Source organism: Rutilus rutilus (genome assembly GCF_951802725.1).
Source record: "Rutilus rutilus genome assembly, chromosome: 15".
NCBI lineage: Eukaryota > Metazoa > Chordata > Actinopteri > Cypriniformes > Leuciscidae > Rutilus > Rutilus rutilus.
In genome coordinates this window covers 2,292,428-2,314,927 of record NC_140220.1, presented here as the reverse complement: position 1 = coordinate 2,314,927, position 22,500 = coordinate 2,292,428, and the positions used below count along the sequence as shown (strand labels likewise).

General features: G+C 36.7%; 1 protein-coding gene across 4 annotated transcripts in view; it reads left to right on the top strand.

Annotated features, from left to right (window-relative positions):
* Positions 1-611: 611 nt before the first annotated feature.
* phactr1 (phosphatase and actin regulator 1) overlaps positions 612-22,500 on the top strand; it is a 36,201-nt gene continuing 14,312 nt past the window's right edge. Inside the window, exons 1-3 of one of the 4 annotated variants that reach the window (XM_084431743.1) lie at positions 612-782; positions 18,588-18,752; positions 21,777-21,857. In XM_084431743.1, the coding sequence (XP_084287869.1) occupies positions 668-782; positions 18,588-18,752; positions 21,777-21,857 (361 nt within the window). In that variant the 5' untranslated portion in view covers positions 612-667. Of the gene's footprint in view, positions 783-7,205; positions 7,826-18,587; positions 18,753-21,776; positions 21,858-22,500 lie in introns of those variants that run through there. The other 3 variants (XM_084431740.1, XM_084431742.1, XM_084431741.1) reach the window with 3 other exon arrangements.

Genomic DNA, 22,500 nt, shown 5'->3' with positions numbered 1-22,500 from the left:
GTACAATTTGATTGAATTTGATTAATAAATGGATAAATTTATTTACCTGAGCTTGACCAAAAAATTTTTTTGACCAAAAACACAAAACAGAAGAGTTTGATTTTCTACATTTTTTTTATGATGTCTAGAAGGCACCGAATACCAGGAATGACCCTGTTACATTTCTGTATTATTATTATTACAGTTCGCATGGTACAATCGTGTGCATTTCTAGAATGAGTCAGCTCTGAACCGTTGACAGGTGAAGTGCTCCGGATCATCGATCGGTACTGATGATGTCACAGCTGCACGGAGATCGGTGCCGTTTTACCGGTGTTTATACTACATCTACATGCATGTGTCATGAGAGCTAGCGCGTGTGTAGTAACGCGTGAATGAGGGACGCGCACGCGGAAAATCCGCTCTCCGCCGCATCAGTGCAGATTCTCCGTGCGGACCACGTCATTCCGGTTAGAAACGGTATACGGCAGCGGGATTTGGATGTTTCCGTTCATCCGTGTGCTGCATCAGGGCGGGATGCGATTGACGGTCCGTGCGCTTGTGTCTCGCGTGTGTCGTGTCGGTTGATCTGTTAACGGAGCGAGGAGGAGTCTCCATCCCTCCCCCTGCTCGCGCTCTCCCGTGTCTCTACCGTTACCGGGGCTTCACCGGGGGTCCCGCGGCTCTGATGGCGACGGCACCCGAGCAGGACGATGTGGACCGGCGGCCCATCAGAAGAGCCCGATCCAAGAGCGACACACCGTACCTCAACGAAACCAGGCTGTCCTACACATTACAGACAGGTGAGTGTGCGCGTTCACTACTGTACTGTGGTAATATACCATGCGATTGATGGAATAGAATGATTACCATGATCATATTGGATGGCACTCCAGTTAAAGAATGTCATGATATCAGTGCATGTCTGAAAACACGTGCTTGCCTTTTACCAGAAATAGTGATCAAGACCAGACCAAATAAAGAAAACCATGGTAAATGCTCTTTGATATGGTACAATATGATTACCATATAGCCTACACATGCCATTTACTACATAGTACTCCAAGCTATTTTTTTAATAATACCATAATACACAAGTCAAAAAATAAAACACGGTGCTCTTATATACTATGTTATTTAGAGTATTTCCTCATAAGTACTCATAAGAAAAAATTCCAGTATTACCATGGTACATGTGCAAAAAACAAACAAACATGGAATTACCATTAATACCAAATATACATGTGCATAATATTTACATATTACTCCAAGCTACTTCAAAAATACCATGGTACATTTGCATATACCATGTTGTTTAGAGTATTTACTTACGAATACTTCAAATAATCCCAATATTACCATGGTACGTGTCCAAAAACACATGCTTTTATCATAGTAGTGTCCAAAAATAGTGATCAACATATAGACATGACCAAATATCACAGTATTTACTTAAGGAATACCATGGTATATACATTTTGATATGGTACTAATGAGTACCATATACATGGCATCACATTTACATAGTACTCCAAACTATACTATGGTATATATAATGGTATATACAACAAATAAAACATATATTTACCATGTTATTTAGAGTATTTACCCCAAAGTATTTAAAAAAATGGAACATGAGCAAAAAACATGGTATTATATTTAACAAATACACATATGCTATTATATTTACGTATATATCAAGATATAAACGACTAAATATCACAGTACTTAAAAATAACATGGTATATGAACTTTGATGTAGTATTACCAATGAATACCATATAGTACATATGCAATTATATTTAGATAGTACTCCAAACATCTTTAAAAAAAATGCCATGGTATATAATTATGTTTAAAAAACATGGTGCATTGATATATACCATGTTCTTTAGAGTATTTATTCCAAAATACTTTAAACAAATTCCAATATTACCATGGCACTGAATATTACCATATACATACTGTACTATTTACATGCCACTCCAGAGTATTACAAAGATTACCATGGTACAGTGTCCAAAAAATAATACTATGGTACTAAGCGGTCAGACAGACCAAATATAATAGAGAATACCATAGATATGAACTTTGACAAGGTACCAAACACACATGTGCTACTATATTTACATATTACTCCAAGCTACTTCAAAAGATCCCAATATTACCATGGTGCATGCCTAAAAACATGGTATTACCATGGTACTGAATGATTTCCATATCCATATAGTTACATGGTAAATTCCAAAGTACTATAAAGAATGTTTTGGTAAAGCTGATCCAGAGGTGTGTTCATTCAGAGATGCAGATGTTTCTTTCTGAAGGGGAAACACACACACACACACTCAGCACTGTCTTCATGTGCGCCGGTGAGTCACACAGTTCAATGCGCTCATCTTAAAGAGGCTGAGGGAGTCGTGACGTGAGCGGTAAAGATTAATGACAGGCTTTATATCAGCAGCATTGTGTTTCAGATCTTGTGTTCATCCTCACCTCACTGCAAACCTGCATGACTTTACACTGTCAGAAAAACACGTGCAAACATTGTGCCTTATAGGTGAACAACAGCTTCACTGAAAAAATACTTTTTTAAAAACAATTTTACATAAATTTTACTGCTACTGTTCTGTACAACTTACCTGTTATTCTCAAGTAAAATCTACTTACTATTGTACTTAACATTCATTTGACTTTTAATTGAAGTATTTAAGTAAATACTACTTAATTACAATTAATTTATTTATGTCACATATAGAATTAAGTAACATCTACTTAACTAAGTTTAGTAAATTTAACATAATTATCTTTTTACTTAGACAATATAACACTGAATTAAATACTTGGTACACAGTATACAATGACGGTAACATTCGATTGTTTTTGTGTCATTTTGAGTAGAAAATGAATCCAAATGTCATAAAATGGCAAGTTACTAAACCTAACAACAAAAGCACTGATAAAACGGTGTAAATACAGCTGGAAAACAGTGAAAAAATCAACCTTATTAATTATTCATGCCCCAGTGCATGATGGGAACACCAGTATTAGAAAAACTGAGTAGGTTTTACTTAATTTTATATCGTTGAGATTTACGCTTTAATTTCTACACGCTTAATTTTAGTACTTGTATAGAATTTACTTCGTTTTTTTTTATTCTTGCCTGAACTAACATTTTCATGTGGAAATTACATTTGTTTTTTCTGTAGCATTTACTTCACCACAGAATCATTTTTATCAGTTAATTGTCATGGGACAACTTTGTAACTCATTACAAGTAACTTGAGTTATGTAATCAGATTACTTTTTCAAGTAAGTAACGCATTACTTTTTTAATTTACAACAAAATATCCAAGTTACTTTTTCACATTTATTGACTGACAGTTCTCCTGTCCCCATGTTGAGAGAAATAAAGTGAGGTGGTGTTGTGTATGTGTGTGTGTGTGTGTGTGCGTGTGTGTGTAAACATGATGGTTATTGTAGTTCTAGACTAAATGTGAACGTGCATTTGCTCATCTCACTTGCACGAATGAATAAAAACAGTAAAATACAATCTCAGAATTTTACGCAAAACTTTTATAATGAACTATATTAAATTACACAAATATACTTTATGTATTTAATCTCACTTTATTAACCAATGTCTTTGCTGCTGACCTTCAAGATCTAATTCAACCATACTAATAAGCAAAAATGACTTTAGATTAGATTTAGAAATAAGAGTGTTGAATTTCTTCTCCTGTCTCCTATTGTTCTGTAATCCAGAATGTCTGAAAGGTTAGTTTGAGTGGCGCCCTCTACTGTACAGGAGGAAACATGCATTTCCCTCAGCCTGAGGATTATTCACTTCACTTTTGGTGTGAAAGGGCCTTTACATTTGCCAAAAATAGAACTTTTTTTCTTGTTATTAAAAAACAAACAAGCAAGCCCAGCCCAGCTGAGAAAAAGTAACGCAAAAGTAACGTAACGCATTACTTTTTATAAAATGTAACTAAGTAACGCAATTAGTTACTTTTTGGGGGGGAGTAATGCAATATTGTAATGCATTACTTTTAAAAGTAACTTTCCCCAACACTGCTCACACTGTCAAACTCGTCGTAGCACTTGCAGCTGCTTTTTAAAATGTGTTGGATCGGGATCACCAATGCAACACGTATAAAAAAAAAGGAAATCTGACTGTGATTGTACAGTGATCGTGATCGTGATGCTGGACTAATTACTTTTTGAAAGTGCATGTTTTTATAGCTTGTTATTGTGACGTCACGTGTGTGTATGAGCTGATCCTGGAGCAGTGATGGACGTCTGTGACCTACAGGCTGTTATCCTGTCAGGAAGAGTCAGTAAGTGTGTGTGTGTGTGTGACTGAGAGGTGGAAGCTGTTTCATCGCATTAGTGTTTTCAGGGCTGATCTGTGCTGATGCTCCTCACACATTCAGCTTAGTGTTCGTTCAGTTCAACTTCTGCACTTCATTCAGATCAAACCACTGCATTCAAACTTTGTTTCATAGATCATTTCCTTTTTTTGTTGCATTTTACAAACTTAAATTTACTACTTTTTAAAAGATTAAAGTTTGAAAATCATGAACACGTCCAGTTGCTCAGTGTTCTTTTGTGAAGTATTATTTATATACTATAGTATTTGTTAATAGGCTATATTGAATTATTCTTTTTTTAGGATATTTTCATTTAAGTTTTTTCAATTTTAGTTATTTTGTTGTGTGCATGTTTTTAATATATTTTTTTAACAATTTAAACATTAACAATGATTATTACTGTAAATGTTGTAAAAATATATTTCGCACTGTTAGTTAATATATGAAGTAATGTTAACAGTGAGACGTGACTGTAGAGTGTCACCCATATCAACTCTGCTGAAGTGTATTTCACTGCTGTTCTCGTGGTTGAATGAGCTGAGAGATCAATATACTGTGAGGCCAGACACAACACACACTCATCTGATACTCACACACACATCGCCTGCAGGCTGTGTGTGTGTGTGTGTGTGTGTGCGTGTGTGATGGGTAGGTTTAGGGGTCGGGTTAGCGTGTGTGTTTCTGTGTGTGTGTGTGTGTGTGTGTGTGTGTGTGTGTGTGTGTGTGTGTGTGTGTGTGTGTGTGTGTGTGTGTGTGTGTGTGTGTGTGTGTGTGTGTGTGTGTGTGTGATGGGTAGGTTTAGGTTTAGTGTAAGGGGACAGAATATACAGTTTTGGACAGTATAAAAACCATTACGTCTGTGGAAAGTCCCCATAAAACATGAAAACACAATATGTGTGTTTCTGTGTGTAATGGTGAGAATTCAGCTCAGAATAAGCCAATCACTGAAAAGTGTTAGATGTCAGATGTATTACCGCTGTGTGTGTGTGTGTGTGTGTGTGTGTGTGTGTGTGTGTGTGTGTGTGTGTGTGTGTGTGTGTGTGTGTGTGTGTGTGTTAAAGGGACACAGTTGCATAACAGAATGGATTAAACGAATGCATTTGTCTATGTGACGAGTCAAACTGCAGAAGGATGAGTTACAAAACACTCGTTCTGCTATTCAGAGAATCATGACCATCATTCGTCTTTTACTGGTTAAATCAGCGTTCATCTGTAAATGAAGCCTCTTTTCCAGGAATATATAGCTATTAGGTAATCGGGTAAATATATTGGAAATGTGTCCAGGTTGCATATCGAAAAAGGTAATATATTATTTTGCATAAAGGCAATGAAGGTGTTTTTTTTTGTTGTTTTTTAATGCATATTCCCACCAGATGTTTTCATGTCTTTATTTAGTTAATTAGGGGTTGCATCATGAGATTCACCTCATTCACACACACATATTAACTGCACAGCTGGTTTGTGACAAAGGCACACACACAAATACACATTTTCAAACATGATTAAAGCTTGAAACGACAGGGCTTGATGCTCTCTCACACGCTGCCATCTGCTGGAGACTCTGAGACAGAGAGCATTCATGCCAGTCATCATGCCAGTCATGCTTTGATTTATCCTAGATGATATTTCATCTGCACATGTTCTCAGCACTGCATCTGTTCTGGGGTCAGTTTAGTGGAGCAGACACACAATGAAAAGCTCAGCTGATCAAACATCTGCACAGATTTCAGCAAGCGTGTGATGATGACAATATTTCCTCTGTATTTCTTAGTTTTCTAACGCTGGAGTTTTCACTCTTTCAGACGCTCATCCTCGTGCCAGGAACGAAAAATGCAGCTTTTATTAGAATATGTGTGTAAAATATTATTTGGAAAATATTTGATTTTTGAACTGTACTGTTAGATTATTTATTTATATATTATTTTCAATTATTTATTTGTTTACTCATTTTTTTACTCTACATTTTCCAGAATTTCCTATAGCAGACCCTCTTTATACTGTGAAAAATGTAGATTATAAATATGTGTGAATATTATTTGGAGAATATTTAATACTTAACTTCTATTGTTTTATATTATTATTTTCTACTCACTATGGTACTGTATTGGTTTAATTTAAATGTATTTATTTATATTAATAATTTGTTAACTTAGTTTAATCTTTTTTTTTTTTTTTTTTTACGATTTTACTATCAATTTTTCTTTTGAGGAAAGAAAAATAATCTGTCAATAGATAGGCTAACAACACAACCTGTCTAATAAATATCTTTATGGTATGTATAATAGGGAAATACAGGGATTTTCGTTAAATCTACATAATTTCTCTGACCAATAGATAAGCTGCATTTAGCAATAGGTAAATCACAGACAATATTGGGGGAAATGCTTACCGTTATTATTTTTATTTTAGTACAGGTTTCAGACACCATTCAAAACACGGTGACGTAGGCGGGGTCTTCCGGTAGATCCGGTCTGGATTCTCTCGGAAAGGACTGTGTGACCGGAGTAAATAACACTATGGCGAAGGCTTAGCTCTCATGTCACGCTGCTTGGTAACAAAAAAACTGTGATAGAAGAGATACAATATAAATAAATATAGTTAATCACTAATAAAAAATAGATTTGGATGTTAAAGGCTGTTTAAGTCCTACCAACATGGCATCTTAATATTAATGAGCCAAGCCTTCAGCATTGTAGCCCACTTAACAACGGTCCAATCAGGTGTGCCTGCTGGCCGAACGTCACGCTGGCTCATTAATATTTATAAGACAGGTTCTCGCCGTAGTAGCATCCGTGAATTTGCTCCCGTTAACGGTTGATTCCAGTCCGCGTATTTTTACGTGGACTTCACGGCATTGCGTCACGTTGATGAATTTGAAGTGATGCTGCCGAGAGGCGCATCCATCGCCCGCTTATGATAAACAAATCTGCGCCAGTCGCTGTCATTCGCGCGGAGATCACGAGCGTTGCCGAAGGATTACCGGGATGTTAAAGGTGTGATATATTGAAGAAAACACCGAATTAGTAAAGTGTCTTACATCAGCTGGTGTATGTGTGTACATACACACACGCGCGCGCGCGCTCATACTCAGGTGGGCCAACGGTTTTTGCGCGTGTGGTCTCGCGCACTGGACGGTTTGCGCGGCTCGGCATGATCGGTAATGCACGCGCTCTTCCGTTCGGTGTCCGCACCATCCCGGGGTGTGACCGATAGACACGGATCCGTCATGGCGGGTCCCGCATTCACGGGAGCGCACGGGACCTGGATCACATCTCGGTTACAGGAGGACGCATCATCTTCTTCATCATTATCATCATCGTCGTCGTCCGCGGAGAAACCGCGCAAACGGAGAGCCTTTAACCTGGTCAGGCTACGGCAGCCCACCGCCCCCGGTAACAACAACACTCCGTTTGTGATCTCCGGTCATATCAAGCACATCTGCAGTAACTGCAGCCGCGGGAACGACATCCGGGACGGTGAGTGATGATGGTGATGATACCGCGTATAACGGGCCAAAACAGTTTTTTAATCTTGTTTATGTTGGCCTGTTTATCCATAACTAGTTAAAGGGACAGTTCATCCACACACTGAATCCTTTCTTTCTTCTGTTAAACACTAAGGAAGATATTTTGAAGAATGTTGAGGCCTCATTGACATCCGTAGTATTTATCTCCCCCATGATATATATATATATACATTTAATTATTTAGCAGATGCTTTTATCCAAAGTGACTTACAAATGAGGAGGAGACAACATTATGTAAGTGTTGTGACCCTTCCCAGTTTAGTCTAAGGCAGTATGTTTTTATTTATTTTTATTTATTATTAAATCGCTATAGAGTAGAAGAGAAGATAAAATAAAGTGTTTAGTATTAATGGATCGAGTTTTAATTACATGCTTGATTAGTGATCATATTAAAGCTACACTGTGTAGGATTTTCTCCCATCTAGCGGTGAAATTGTTTATGACTACCAACTGAATATTACTTTCTAACCCCTCCCATTCCGAGGGCGTTTTAACTCCTACGGTGGCCGTATTAATTCAAATCTGCCGGCAGTCGCGAGTAATCTCCCCCTCGCACAGGGTCGGCGCCACGAGGGGGCCCCAGGGGGCCTGGCCCGGCCACCTAGGTTACTGTGCCCCCTCACCTCTGGGGTGCGTTTCCCGAAAGCATCGTTGGCCAACTATGGTCGCAAGTTCATCGCAATGTCCATTGAACTCTATTGGTAACGACGGAACTTGCGACCATAGTTGGCCAACGATGCTTTCGGGAAACGCACCCCTGGTCAGCACACCACCATGCCTCGGAGCGCGATTTCATCCGTTGAGACTCAGCAACAGGCATGGTGACGGTTCCACTGTGCCCTCTTATTCCTGACATATAATTAACTACATTGTCGCTGTCGCCTGTCGGGTGGAAACCTTGTATGTCCAAATTTGGTCAATTTCATATTTTTTCACAAATTGATGCTATTGGTCAGTCCCCACGTGGTACTGTTATTTTTACAAATTATTAACCAATCTAAAGTGTTGAAAATAGCTTGAGAGCAAATCTCTTAACTCCATTGGACACTTAACTGTCTGAGAATCCTCATAACTCCACCTCTTCCTCACTACGCGGCGGGCGGGAGGCTCGCGGCATTTTGTCTCCTCAGGATTGAAAAGTCACAACGATTAAGAAGTCCTCGTCGAGCAACACGTAAAGCAAGCCTTAACTCTGATTTTATCTGTGTTAAACTATGATATCAGTTATTGATGTATTTTAAATGTCTACTTATTACTAGGCTTATTATTACTAGGCTTATAATACGTGTGCATTGAAGTTTTAAAATGTATCTAATAATACTTGAATTGAATTAAATGTTTTGGATACCAGCATTAAATTATTGTTTTTATTATTTTACTGACTCGAAGTTGGCACTGTGCATGTAAAATACCCCAAGTAGCAAGGTTTTTATTTATGGGAGAAAAAAGGTAGGTCTACTGGTCTAATTTCCGCCTATTAGACAGCCTAACGTTAGTCAGCTCATCGTTTTTTGTTCTGCTTCACTTATAGCTCTTAAACCTTTAAAATGGAGTTTAGGAAGATGTATGTAACCAGTCGTTAGCTTTGGTTAACTACTGAAGCCTTTTCTCTTGTCAAAAGGCTCAACGCGACCGCTGACTTTGTTTGCATGCAGATTAATTTCCGCCTATTTTAGACAGCCTAGTATTTTGGTATTGCATGCATCACTCATATCGATTAAACATGATTTTGGGGAAATGTTGTGTTAATGTTGGTACACAACAGTATAGGATAGCAATATAAGGTATAACACCAACTTTAACGATACAATGTTTAATAACTAAAAAAATATGCCGTTTTTTTAATTTCCTGAGAGATACGAGGATTCCGCCCGACAGCGACGATATATATAGGCCTATTTAAAAAAAAAAATATATATATAGCCTATATATTTTTTCTTTTTGTAAATTAATTTAGTTTTACTAGAATAAAATCAGCTTTGCAACTTTGCATTTTCACTTGCGACAGGCGATTAAATAAATTACGTCACTAGCAGCTCGTTAAGTATTTTTTTTTTTTCAGTCAACTTCTACTCTTTATTCATAATCTGTATTCGTCTAAAACACCTAACGTGCTTGATCATTCAAGCAATCATGGATTTATAGAGGTTGTTGTTGTTTTAATTAAAAGTGGGTGTATTATTATTATTGAGGGTGGGAGAGGTATGCCCCCCCAGTGACACAACGAGGCCCCCTCGTTCCATATGTCCTGGCGCCGACCCTGCCCTCGCATTCGTCACAGTGCCACTGAGTGTAGAAACGCGAAAGGCGAAGCTTGAATTTCCAGGTATGTCCCTCTTTGGCTACTGTATTTTCAAGATGGAGGCGCAACATGGCTGCCGCCATTACAGCGACTCGCTCGTATGTATTCTAAATGGCAGATTCTACGCTTACGAGAATACTTAATTAGTTGGTTGAAGTGATTACACATTAATGAGAACGTATTATTTTGAAAGAACAAAGTGTTTTTTGCTAAAAATCAACTTAAAATATTACACAGTGTAGCTTTAAAGTGTACTTTATTTGTGTTACAAGTAGGGGAGAGCGGGGCACAAAGTAACGCTTTTGACTTTCTGTTTGTGTAAATCTAGGGTATTTATTTTTTCCCACATTTCCCACATGTCTAGTACAATTATGTGGTTTTGTTTTATTAATACAGTACAGACTTTTTTCTTGATATACCCCGAAAGAATGGAAGTGAAATGTGACAACATGCCCCATAGGTGGGGTACATAGTAACATGACAGCTTAAAATGTTATCTGATCTAATCAAACATACAAGACAATCTAAAATATTTTCTCAATAAAATACAATTATTAACTTTTTCACATAAAATAATGCCATTTTTTAATACTTAAATATAAACTAATTTTTGAGTTTTGACTACGAACACGGGAAAACACAGCTATACAACATAGTTCAAAACATTAATAATTAGTAATTTTCTGAGCATAATATTCATCTTTTTCTTTTGTTTTCTCAATAGAATTCATAAAAGAATAGAATAGCATATTTCTGTGACAACATGCCCCACCTGCACAACTGGGTTTTAAACCCTGCTAGTGTCTTCTGCTAGTTAGCGAAGCATTAAAGAACTATATCAAACGTTAAATAACATATTGGAGATTAAAATAATATCAGATTTGTCTACTTTTAAATAAACTAAAAAAATAGAGATTAAAAATTAACTTAAGAAATTTACTTTTGCTATGGTTTAATAAATGTATATGGATATCTTCCAAAACAAATTTCATTTGGGCGCAATTTTTTCTCTATATAGTGTTGCTATGGCAACTAGTAAATACACCAAGTTTCATCATGCTAGCTTGTGTGTTACAACTAGCCCCGCGTTACGTTGTGCCCCGCTCTCCCCTACATTACAAATTCGTTACGAGCGTCTTCGAAACATACAGGCAATATACCATAAGTGTATTTATATATTTGAGTAAAAAGTATATGCTCAGTATTCAGTAATACCTTTGGCTTATTCCAAATATTCCAAATTGCACCTTTAATTTGACAACTGGAAACCAGTGCAAGTTTATGAGGAGAGGAGTGACGTGTGCTCTCTTCGGCTCGATGAAGACACGAGCGCAACATCTGGATCAGTTGCAGAGGTTTGACAGATGCTGGAAGGAGAGAGCATTACAGTAGTCCAGTCTGGAGAGAACAAGAGCTTGGAAGAGGAGTTGTGTAGCTCCGATAGGAAGAGCTGGATCTTTTTTAATGTTGTATACGGTAAATCTTCAGGACTGGGTAGTTTTAGCAATGTGGTCTGTGAAGTTTAACTGTTCACAACTCCATGGTTCCTGTTATGGAGTAATGGATGATGAACATATAGCTGAATGGAGAAATTGTGATGTAATGTTGGGTTGGCTGAGACTAGGTTTAGTTGAAGGTTATGGTGTCTGTCAGACAGGCTGAGATGCGATCAGCTCCCATCGGATCATCTGTCTGGAATGAGAGGTAGAGTTGTGTGTCATCAGCAAAGCAGTGATGGGAAAAAACATGTTTCTGAATGACAGATCCTAGTGATGTCATGTAGATGGAGAAGAGAAGCGGTCCCAGCACCGAGCCCTGAGGCACTCCAGTACTGCAGTAGATGTTGGGTCTTAGGGCCCTTTCACACCTACCTTGTTTGGTCTGGATTTTCGGACTTTTCAGTTTGATCCGAATCAAAATTACAGGTGTGAACCCTCCCCTGGACCACAATCCGGAGCAAACAGACCAAATTTAGTCAGAAGAAAAGAGGTAGTCTCGGTCCGGATCAAACTGAGCAAAGGTTTGGTTCGTTTCTAGTGTGAACGTGTGGTTTGGACTTTCAGACCGTTTACAGGAGGTTCCGGTGATTCCCACAGGATTGCTCGCTCTTCTCCTCCTTTCCTGCCGGCGACGATAAAATGTTCGCACAACGAGGACGTTCATTTGGCGAATGTGAACTAGCCTTGAGTATAGTCGACACTGCAGGTCGTAATGTCGTAATAATAACAGTATAGTGGCAACGATATGTGTCTGTTCACTCATTCCTGTCAAAGTTTTTTTTTTTTAGACGCACGTCCGTTTACAAACCAATCAATGTCAAGATGCAGCCCACATAGATGATGACGACAGGACGCAAGTGTGTCAAGTAATGTTCTTTAGTGCACTCGCATAATTGCAATGTGAAACCAAACCAAAACTTACCGAATTTATAAAATGTATCAAAACATGAACTTTGGTGCGGACTTTCAGGTGTGAAAACGCCATTACGCACTTTATTACGCCATTATTTTGAGAAAAAAAAAAGATATTTTTATTAAATAACATTTGAAAAACCTGTATAAACTGAACACCAAAGAACAATATTAACTATTGAGCGGTGGTGACGCGTTCATGTAACATGTAAGGGACCTAAACCGCACCTAAAAGCTGTGTGTCCTGATTATATTGCCTGCTATATTTATTTCTTATTGATTAAATCCAGGCAATTGGTTGATGAAACATTGATTAAAAAATGAAGATACAATTAATACAAAACGAAATTCACTTTAAAGAAAGGCTTTCTACAAAAACAAACTAAATGAAGTGGTCAAAATCATGTCTGCCCACTCGTCTCCCGATTTACTGCACATCTTATGATCTTACTCATGCTTTTCACTTTTCATATAATCAACATAGATGAAATTTAAAAAAAAAAATATTTTATTTAAACATAAATATGAAACTAAATAGTTTTCTTTAATGACTGGGTTACAACACGTAGGCCTATAGCCTACAGTGCAGAGAAATTTAATGTCGGAGCGGGATTTGAGCGAACGCCATCTTACCGGTGAGCATGTTGGGGAGACGATTTTCAAACAATCATCGAATATTATTTTACTTGATATGCCAATCCTTAATATTTGTTGTTTTAAATGCCTATTTGAGGTCTCTGTGAAAGTTTTAAAGCAGTCTTTTAGTGCCGCTTTCAGAGCAGTCATGTCCGTAACATTGTTTTTTCCTCATAAATGCGAACACGAAAAATAGTTTGTAAAACGTTCTGTGGAGAGCCAACCCTTCTTCATCCGGTGGATAGTATTACTTTTGGTTTGCGCAGTGTAATTCATAGAATTACAAAAATATATTTTGCCACCTAAAAGTTAAAGATTTTTTTGTGTCACGTCTGTAACGCATGTGTATTTCCCTCATATTAAATATAAACTGATATTGTCTGGACTCCTTTATTAAGGGAGTATGGAACAGACGTTTCAATATATTGGTATTAAATGCGTTTTCTGAGATTTTATATTTCAAGTTTTGACTGCAAATGTCACGTCCATAACGCTGGAATTTCCCAATAGTAATTTAAAGATGTGGTAGCATTGGATCTGGACGGGAAGGATAACTCTGGGAGTTGGAAGTGTCGCGATTCTGCCTTCTCACACTGTGACACAATCGTGGATCTGAGAATCGCGATTTCGGTTTCATATCATAGTTTGTATAGTGTTTGTTAAAATTCAGTTGTTGTTGTTTTGCACTTTTTAGCACAAATATTTTTAAATATTTGTATAGTTTGTTAAAATTGCACATTGCAACGGTTATTTATCAATTATAAATTGATATTTAAATTAAATATTTAATGTTTAATAAATAATTGTTAAATTTAGTACAGAGCCTGTAGTCTATCACACAAACCCCCCCACCACTGAAAAAAAATACAACTGCATTAAATAATGTTATGAGATTGTCTTAAATCTATTTTTTTTAATATACAAAAAAGAAATGTTGGGGGAAAAATGATATGAAACTGAACCGCCAGTAGGTGGCGATAGCTGAACGTCTTAATGAGTGAGTCATTGAATATTTCACTCAACCGATTCGTTCAAAACGCTGAATCATTCAGTAATGAAACATGACTCAGTGTTACTGTGAGATGAGAAACAGCACTCTTGGTTGTGTGATGTTGCTTAACTATATCATCAAATGTTATAAATATAAAACCTCCACACATTGAATCTTTATCACAGTATGAACTGAGTCTTTGTGTGTGCTGCGCTCACATGTTTAGATTTCTCCCGATTAAGTTTATAATTTTAATTCCTTGCACTTTTGACAATCTCATCTGTTAACTACCAACAGTAGGTACTGCAATACATATTACCTTAATTCACTGTAAAACAACAAAAAATTCAATGCACAGCAAAGGCCCTTTAAAGGTGCAGTGTGTACATTTTACACATCTAGTGGTGAGGTTGTGAAGTGCACCCAACAGAAGTTACGCTGGCCGACAGGAAGTGATGTCGTCGTCTGAGACAGCAGAGAGTAGCAGTTAAACAATGAGGTTTCTTTACAAAGATAAATTAAGAAATTAGGTTTACTTAATTATTCAGTAAAACGATGTTATTGCGGATATTATTGTTACTTGTTCATCATTGTGTCAGTGTTTTATTCGCTGACTTTAGCTATAGCTTCTTTACACGAAGAACAACAGTGACGAAACGCGTTTGTCCGTTCAGGGCCACTGTAGAAACATGTCGGCACAAAATGGCCATTTCAATGTACGGACCCGTGGTGTATACAGAAATGCAAACGAAATGCAAAAACATATCGGTTCATTAAGTAAGGTCTTTATACGCCACTGAAAACATAGTTATGTGTATGATATTGCATTCCTGTTAACAGATCCTACTAAATATTACACAGTGCACCTTTAATTGGTCACCTGACCATACGCAGTGGAACATTATAATGGATTTAACAAGTTTAAGGTAAAATACTGTATGGGTTTTGGACGGAAAAAGTCACAGTTATGTTCAACAACACAAAACACACACTTTTGCGGTAAAATATCATTAACATTAGTTGTTTTTTTTAGTAAGTAGAAAATATGAGTCACCCTGTGATTTACAGTGAACAACAGGATGTGATGCATCATTAAATATACATTTTATAATATATATATATAGACATACAGATATATATTTAATATGTAAAATAATTTAATTAAATACTAAATATAATATAATAAAGAATTTTAACATTTTATATAATAAATGTAAGAATTAGGTATAATTAAACATTTTATATTAAAGGTCCCGTTCTACGTGATCCCATGTTTCAAACTTTAGTTAGTGTGTAATGTTGCTGTTAGAGCATAAATAATATCTGTAAAATTATAAAGCTCAAAGTTCAATGCCAAGCGAGATATTTTATTTAACAGAAGTTGACTACAAAAAACGGCTCGATTGGACTACACCCCTCTACTTCCTTCTTTAATGATGTCACTAGAACCGTTTCTTGACTAACCTCCGCCCACAGGAATGCTCCCTCAACTCTACTGGCTACTTGCGCACTTCTTATAACTTAGGCTAACTTAGGCTAACGTTACTGTGTTTACTCAGCTCTTACCGTGATTTTCTGAAGTAAAACTGACGCTTCATCTTTTGTGTGATGTACAATAAACTTTATTAAACTCATCAGTACATGTTTGATCATCATTCAGACAGCAGACTTGTAGGCTATTAATAAATAATGGATACATAGCCTACAAGCAGATGACAAATACGTTATAATAACCGTAATTAAACTACTAAACCATACCTGTTTCATCTCTATACAGCACTCTGACTCTAGGCATTATTGTCCGACTCGAAATGAACGCCGTTACTGAGAGTTTCTGATATTATCATCATTCCGTGAGATGAAATTGTCCTGAGAGACTGAGCGCGAGCTCATGAAGCTCCGCCCCCTGGGTCGTCCAGCAGCAGCTCATTTGCATTTAAAGGGCACACACTGAAACAGCTCGTTTTTTTGAGCCCCAAAAAATGTCAATTTAAACATGCTGTAAAAAATGATCTGTTGGGTATTTTGAGCTCAAACTTCACATACACACTCTGGGGACATCAGAGACTTATTTTACATCTTGTGAAAAGGGGCATAATACGGGACCTTTAAAAATATCATTTTTTGTAATAAGTAAAGTACAAGGGTTTCATGTTTATTGCATTATTTTAGTGTCACATGTTACCCTGATGATGCTTTGATATAGTGTGCAGCATTTAAATATGTAGTATATACTGTATATATATATATTTTTTTTCTCAGTATTGATAATTTCTTACGTTATTACACTATGCCACCAACATAAGAATGTCAAGTGTGAGCTAATATGCTGGCATTGAACCTTTAAAACAAAAAATCCACGTTTTATTGTTGTTGTTTTTGTCTGTTGTTTTATGTTCTTGTTGGTTATGCGTGATGACCCACATTCATCGCTCAGATGTGGAGCTGAAGTGAATGTTCAGCAGTAAAACCCTTCTGGAGAAACAAGCATCATTCTTTCCTTTTACCTTCTGCCTGTTGTAATGCGGCTGAAGCCTATTTTTACCGCGCCGTCACCGACAGCCGGTGGAGAACGCATCCAGAATGCTTCCAGTTTTCCCAGAGGAAGTTTCCAGTGATTTCAGTGCAGGAGCCATTTTTGTTTTGTGAATTTAGCTTTTATATAACTTCTATTTATATATACTTTTTATATTTATATATAACACTGTCGTTCATAATTTTGGGATCGGTACAATTTTTTATGTTTTTAAAAGAAGTCTCTTCTGCTCATCCAAAAATTATATAAAATAAATGAATACTTTATTCAGCAAGGATGTATTAAATGGGTCAAAAGTGACCGTAAAGACATTTTAATGGCATTTATTTCAAATAAATGCTGTTCTTTTGAACTGTCTATTAATCAGAAAATTATTAATTTTTTCAATTTTCAAATTTTCAATTTAAATTTAATTTTAAAACTTTTTTTTACATAACTGTTTTCAAGATTGATAGCAATGAAACATTTATCATTGCTATCGATCTTGAACAGTTATGTAAAAAAAGTGTAAAATTTAATTAAAATTAAAAATTGAAAAAATTAATAATTTTCTGAATTTTAAAATTAAAGAGCCGCAAATCATCATATTTGAATGATATTTGAATGATTTCTAAAGGATTTCTAAAGGATCATGTGACACTGAAGACTGGAGTAATGATGCTGAAAATTATAATCGTGATTATATATGTATTTACATATTTTATAAGGGAGACAGTCGTCTCCCCCTTCATCTAAGAAAATTAATGTTCTTTAACCTATTTTATTTGAGTTACCTAATGGAAAAGGTAATAAAAAAGGTCTGAAAACTTCAGCGTAATCCTATACGTGTGACTCAAACTGGGAAGAAGGGGGAAAATCCTGAAGATAGTTGCATGAGTTTTTCCAATTGCTTGATCCTAAAGGTATTTGGCCGTGACATTTATTACGCAATTATTCACTTACTCTCTAAACCATCTAAATTCTTTTGGCTCGTTTACTTGATTTATGAGCTTGACTTTCTAATTGCATCTTCTGGAAATTGTGAGTGTGATCCTGCGTTTTATAGATTTGGTTTGTAGATTGACTTGTTAAGGGAATAATTCACCCAAAACTGAAAGTTGTCTTGATTTACTCGTCCTCATGTTGTTTTACACTTGTGGAGGTTTCTACTTTATTGAACGCAAGATTTTTTTATTTATTTTTTTCATGCAATGAAAGTGGTTATTTTTACTCTTAAAAAGCACCATAAAAGTTGTTCTGTTGACATACGGTATCTTAGACATCTTTGACAGGGTTCGCACAAAGTGCTTAAAGTGCTTGAACTTTACTTTTTGGAAATGTAAGTCCTGAAACCCCTTGAGAACAGACATATTTCAGAAAAGTGCTTGAATTATTGAAAGACAATATAAGTAAAATTAGTGTTTCATTTTATTGGTAAAACAATCTTTTCACACAAAATGAACGCTGCAGTCCGTCTGATACAGTTATAGAGCCATTTCACATGGTTATGAGTGTGAAATATTACTCATATAAATATCTAATGTTACAGCTTTCATTCTTCAGGTCAATCATATTTTCATGGAAATAAATCAGTTTGAATAAGGAAAGCGATAAAAGGTGGTTTGGTTAAAAAATGGTTAAAGTTTCCACAGTCATTGCATCTCCTACACTTTATTATTTGTACCATTTTGTTTTATTAGTTTATTTTTATGTATCTACTTACCTTTTTTTTTATAATTGAAAAGATAATAAAGAAATTGTTTGAGAAGTGAGATCTCAGTCCTTGAAAACCAAAAGAGTAGCGCTTCTGAAAGTCCTGGAATCCCTTAAAGCGTGTGTTTGTGTGTGTGTGTTCAGCAGAGGGTGCGGAGCGTCTGGCGGCGATGCGCTCGGATTCGCTGGTTCCCGGGACACACACACCGCCCATCCGCAGACGGAGCAAACTGGCCAGTCTAGGGCGACTCTTCAAACCCTGGAAATGGAGGAAGAAAAAGAGCGACAAGTTCAAACAGACGTCTGCAGGTTCGTCTCATGCCCGAAGATGTGTTCGTTTATACACTAGCGCTCAAACGTGTGGAATCATTCATTTTTTATTGTTGTTGAAAGATGTCTCTTATGCTCACCAACCCTGCGTTTACTTGATTAAAAATAAATGTTGCTGCTTAATGTTTTTGTGAAAACCGTGATACATTTTATTTTTCAGGATTCTTTGACGTTCAAAAGAACAGCATTTATTTGAAACACAATCTTTTGTAACATTATAAATGTCTTTATTGTCACTTTTGATAAATTTAAAGGTGCAGTCTGTAAGAATGACTAGTGGTGGGAATAGGAACTGCAGTCGAATTCAAAATATCAGAGATCGTCGTTTCTCCCGCCTCCTCAGACTCGACACTCACTCGGGTCGCCTGTTTGAGACACGCAACATGCAGTATCACAGACCAAAACAATAACACACATTCCAGCCTGGAAACACACATTTCAAAGTAAAATAACTGGCTGTAGAAGTGTTTTTCAGAGAAACGAGTGTGAACTCGGCATGTTTCCTCAATATATGGTATATTATGGTATTTTTATGCTTTAGTAGAGTGAAAAGGTTACACACTGCACCTTTAATACATCCTTGCTGAATTCAAGTATCAATTTCCTTTTTTTCTTATTTACTTCAAACATTTCGATGGTAGTTATCAGAATTTGCACAAAAATATGAAGCAGCTCAATTGTATACAACATTGGTAATAATAAGAAAAGGATCATGTGACACTGGAGTAATGATGCTGAAAATGCAGCTTTGATCACAGGAATAAATGACACTTTACTGTATATTCACATATGGCGCTTTTCCACTGCATGGTACGGCACGGTTCGGCTCGGTACGGTTCGACTCGGCGCGGAACGGTTCGGCTCGCTTCGCTTTTCCACTGCGTGGTACGACTCGACTCGGTACGGCACGGTTCGGTTCGCTTTAGCTCGGTTGCTTTTCCATTGCAGTTAGTACCGCTTCAAAATGGGTGGGACTGATCGTTATAGTTGCCGCCTCTACTGCCATGACATCATCGTAAACGCGCCACATTTCAAACGCACAACACAGGGGATGGTGCTCTTGATTCTCGGCATGTGGATGTTTTTAAATTAAACGTTCTTATAATGGTTTCCTATATGGAAGGAAAATTCTTAACGTGTAATTAAACGTTGCGTTCATATTCTGGGCTCATCTGATTTTTTGTACATAGCATAGCCTACTTTATGATTTTAGTATCATAATGATTAATAAATGCACGCACAATTATCCGTGAACTTGATTTGAACAAATGCCTTTCAACTTGTGTATGCAAAATTCAGAATTAAATGAATGTGCAGCAATCTTTACAAATAGAAAGTCTAGGCCTAATGTGTAACTGCCATTAAAAAAGCGCATTTAGTTAATGTTATGTTATTTTTTTTCCATCTGCCTATAATGTTGATGAAAAGTGAACAGCACGAGTAGAGAGACATGGAGCGAGTCAGACATAATTTTGACCACTTCATTAAGTTTTGTTTTGTAGAAAGCATTTCTTTAAAGTGAATTTCGTTTTGTATAAATTGTATCTTAATTTTAATAATTTTTTCATCAAACAATTGCCTGGATTGAATAAGATGCAAAATAGACAATTTAATCATTGAGGCGCCCGAGCGGTCACTTGCATTGTACGTTAACTGGAGCGCATCTCATCCTCAAATACACAAAGCTTGAAATGTCTTTAAACGAAATAATTCAAAACAAAAAGAAATAGGCTACTCTCTTATGTAATCCATTAGGCCTATGTGCATTTCTCTCTATAGGCGCGTTTACTACGAATATGGCGATCGTCAACTTCATCTTTGCCATGCACAGACAGACACTGACAGAAAACACTATTTTATAAATAAAAATCAGTGCACGCGTTTTAATAAAATTAAAACTTTAATTGTGATCATTAAAATAATTGAATATTAAATATTTTGTGGCCAAGGTTTATGGCCTCATTTATTAATAGTATATATATATAGGCTATATATAGGCCTAATTTTATTAAATTGAACAAGCGCAAAATTCAGCATTCAATCAAATATTCAAAAAGACTTAATAATAATGTTATTTCAACATAATATCTCGTTATTTCGACGTAATGTGCGTGCAACAAGCAAGATGTGCGTTTGTAAATCCAGGGACGCGTGCAGTGATTTTTATTTATAAAATAGTGTTTTCTGTCAGTGTCTGGCAAAGATGAAGTTGACGATCGCCATATTCGTAGTAAACGCGCCTATAGAGAGAAATAACATTATTATTATTAAGTCTTTTTGAATATTTGATTGAATGCTGAATTTTGCGCTTGTTCAATTTAATAAAATTAAAACTTTAATTGTGATCATTAAAATAATTGAATATTAAATATTTTGTGGCCAAGTTTTGCTCATTTATTAATAATAATATATATATATATATATATATATATATATATATATATATATATATATATATACACACACACATATGTGTGTGTGTGCCCTCAGCACATGCGTTAAAAATTATCCGGCGCCGCCCCTGACTGCAAGAAACAGTTTACAAGAAACTTTTTAACTGCAAGACACTACAGCGTTGGCTGTTGTCTACTGGCTATTTAAATCTAGCGGGTTTGTCTCGTGCATGGTCTCGTGTCGCAAATACAATGACGCTGGTAGTGACGATTCTGTCTGACCAATCAGTGATCTTCAGTGTTTTCACGTCACATTTTAGTACCGGTACGGTACGCTTGGAACCTCAACAGAGGTGGTACCATTTAAAGCGAGCCGAAGCGAGCCGTACCGTACCGTACCATGCAGTGGAAATGCGCCATAAGCGTGCCGTACCGAACCGAGCCGTACCGTACCATGCAGTGGAAAAGCGCCAATAGAAAACAGTTATTGTAAATTGTAATAATATGTTTACTGTATTTTTGATCATATAAAAGCAGCCTTGGTGAGCAGAAGAGACTCTTTGAAAAACATTCAAACGTTAGTGTGAGTGGTTTTGTGAATGCTTCGCAGTGCTGGAGAGGAAGATGTCGACGCGTCAGAGCAGAGAAGAGCTCATCAAGAGAGGCGTGCTGAAGGAAGTGTATGAGAAAGGTACGTGTCTACATCACACACACTCATTATCAACGTAATTGGCAGTTTATGACACTCTAAGTGAGACTAGCCGCGTTTCCATTACCCTTCAAATTGCACAAATGAAAATTGCGAATTGAATTACGCCCAATGGAAACACGTCAATTTCGCCAAAACTCCCATTCATCGCAAAAAAAGTTTTCCCGCTCGCATGAGGAGGTTTTTCAGGCAATTCGAAAAAGAGCTATTTCGCAAAACTGCAATGGAAACAGTTTTTGCGCATTTACAGTCACCTGACGTAGATGATGCGGTTTGTTTGGACAGAATACGAGACAGAGTTCTTTATTACATTCATGAAAAACAAAATAATTACATGAATACTGGATTCTAAACCTCAAAGAAATGCCACAATCAAAACCTTGAAGCAGAAATGAGGGAGAAACACCTCATATGTGCCGCTCTCAAGTATAAGTGTCTTTCCTTACCATTAATGCTTGGATAACACACATATACGTCTCCTTCCATTAGTAATAATGGCTAGTGCAGTGGCTGGGATATTAATAAACCTACCAACATCCGTCGCCATGATTTTTGGAAGGATTATCACGAGAGGAGGAAATGGCGTTTCAGTCGCATAACATCGGTTAATGGAACCGTCAATTCG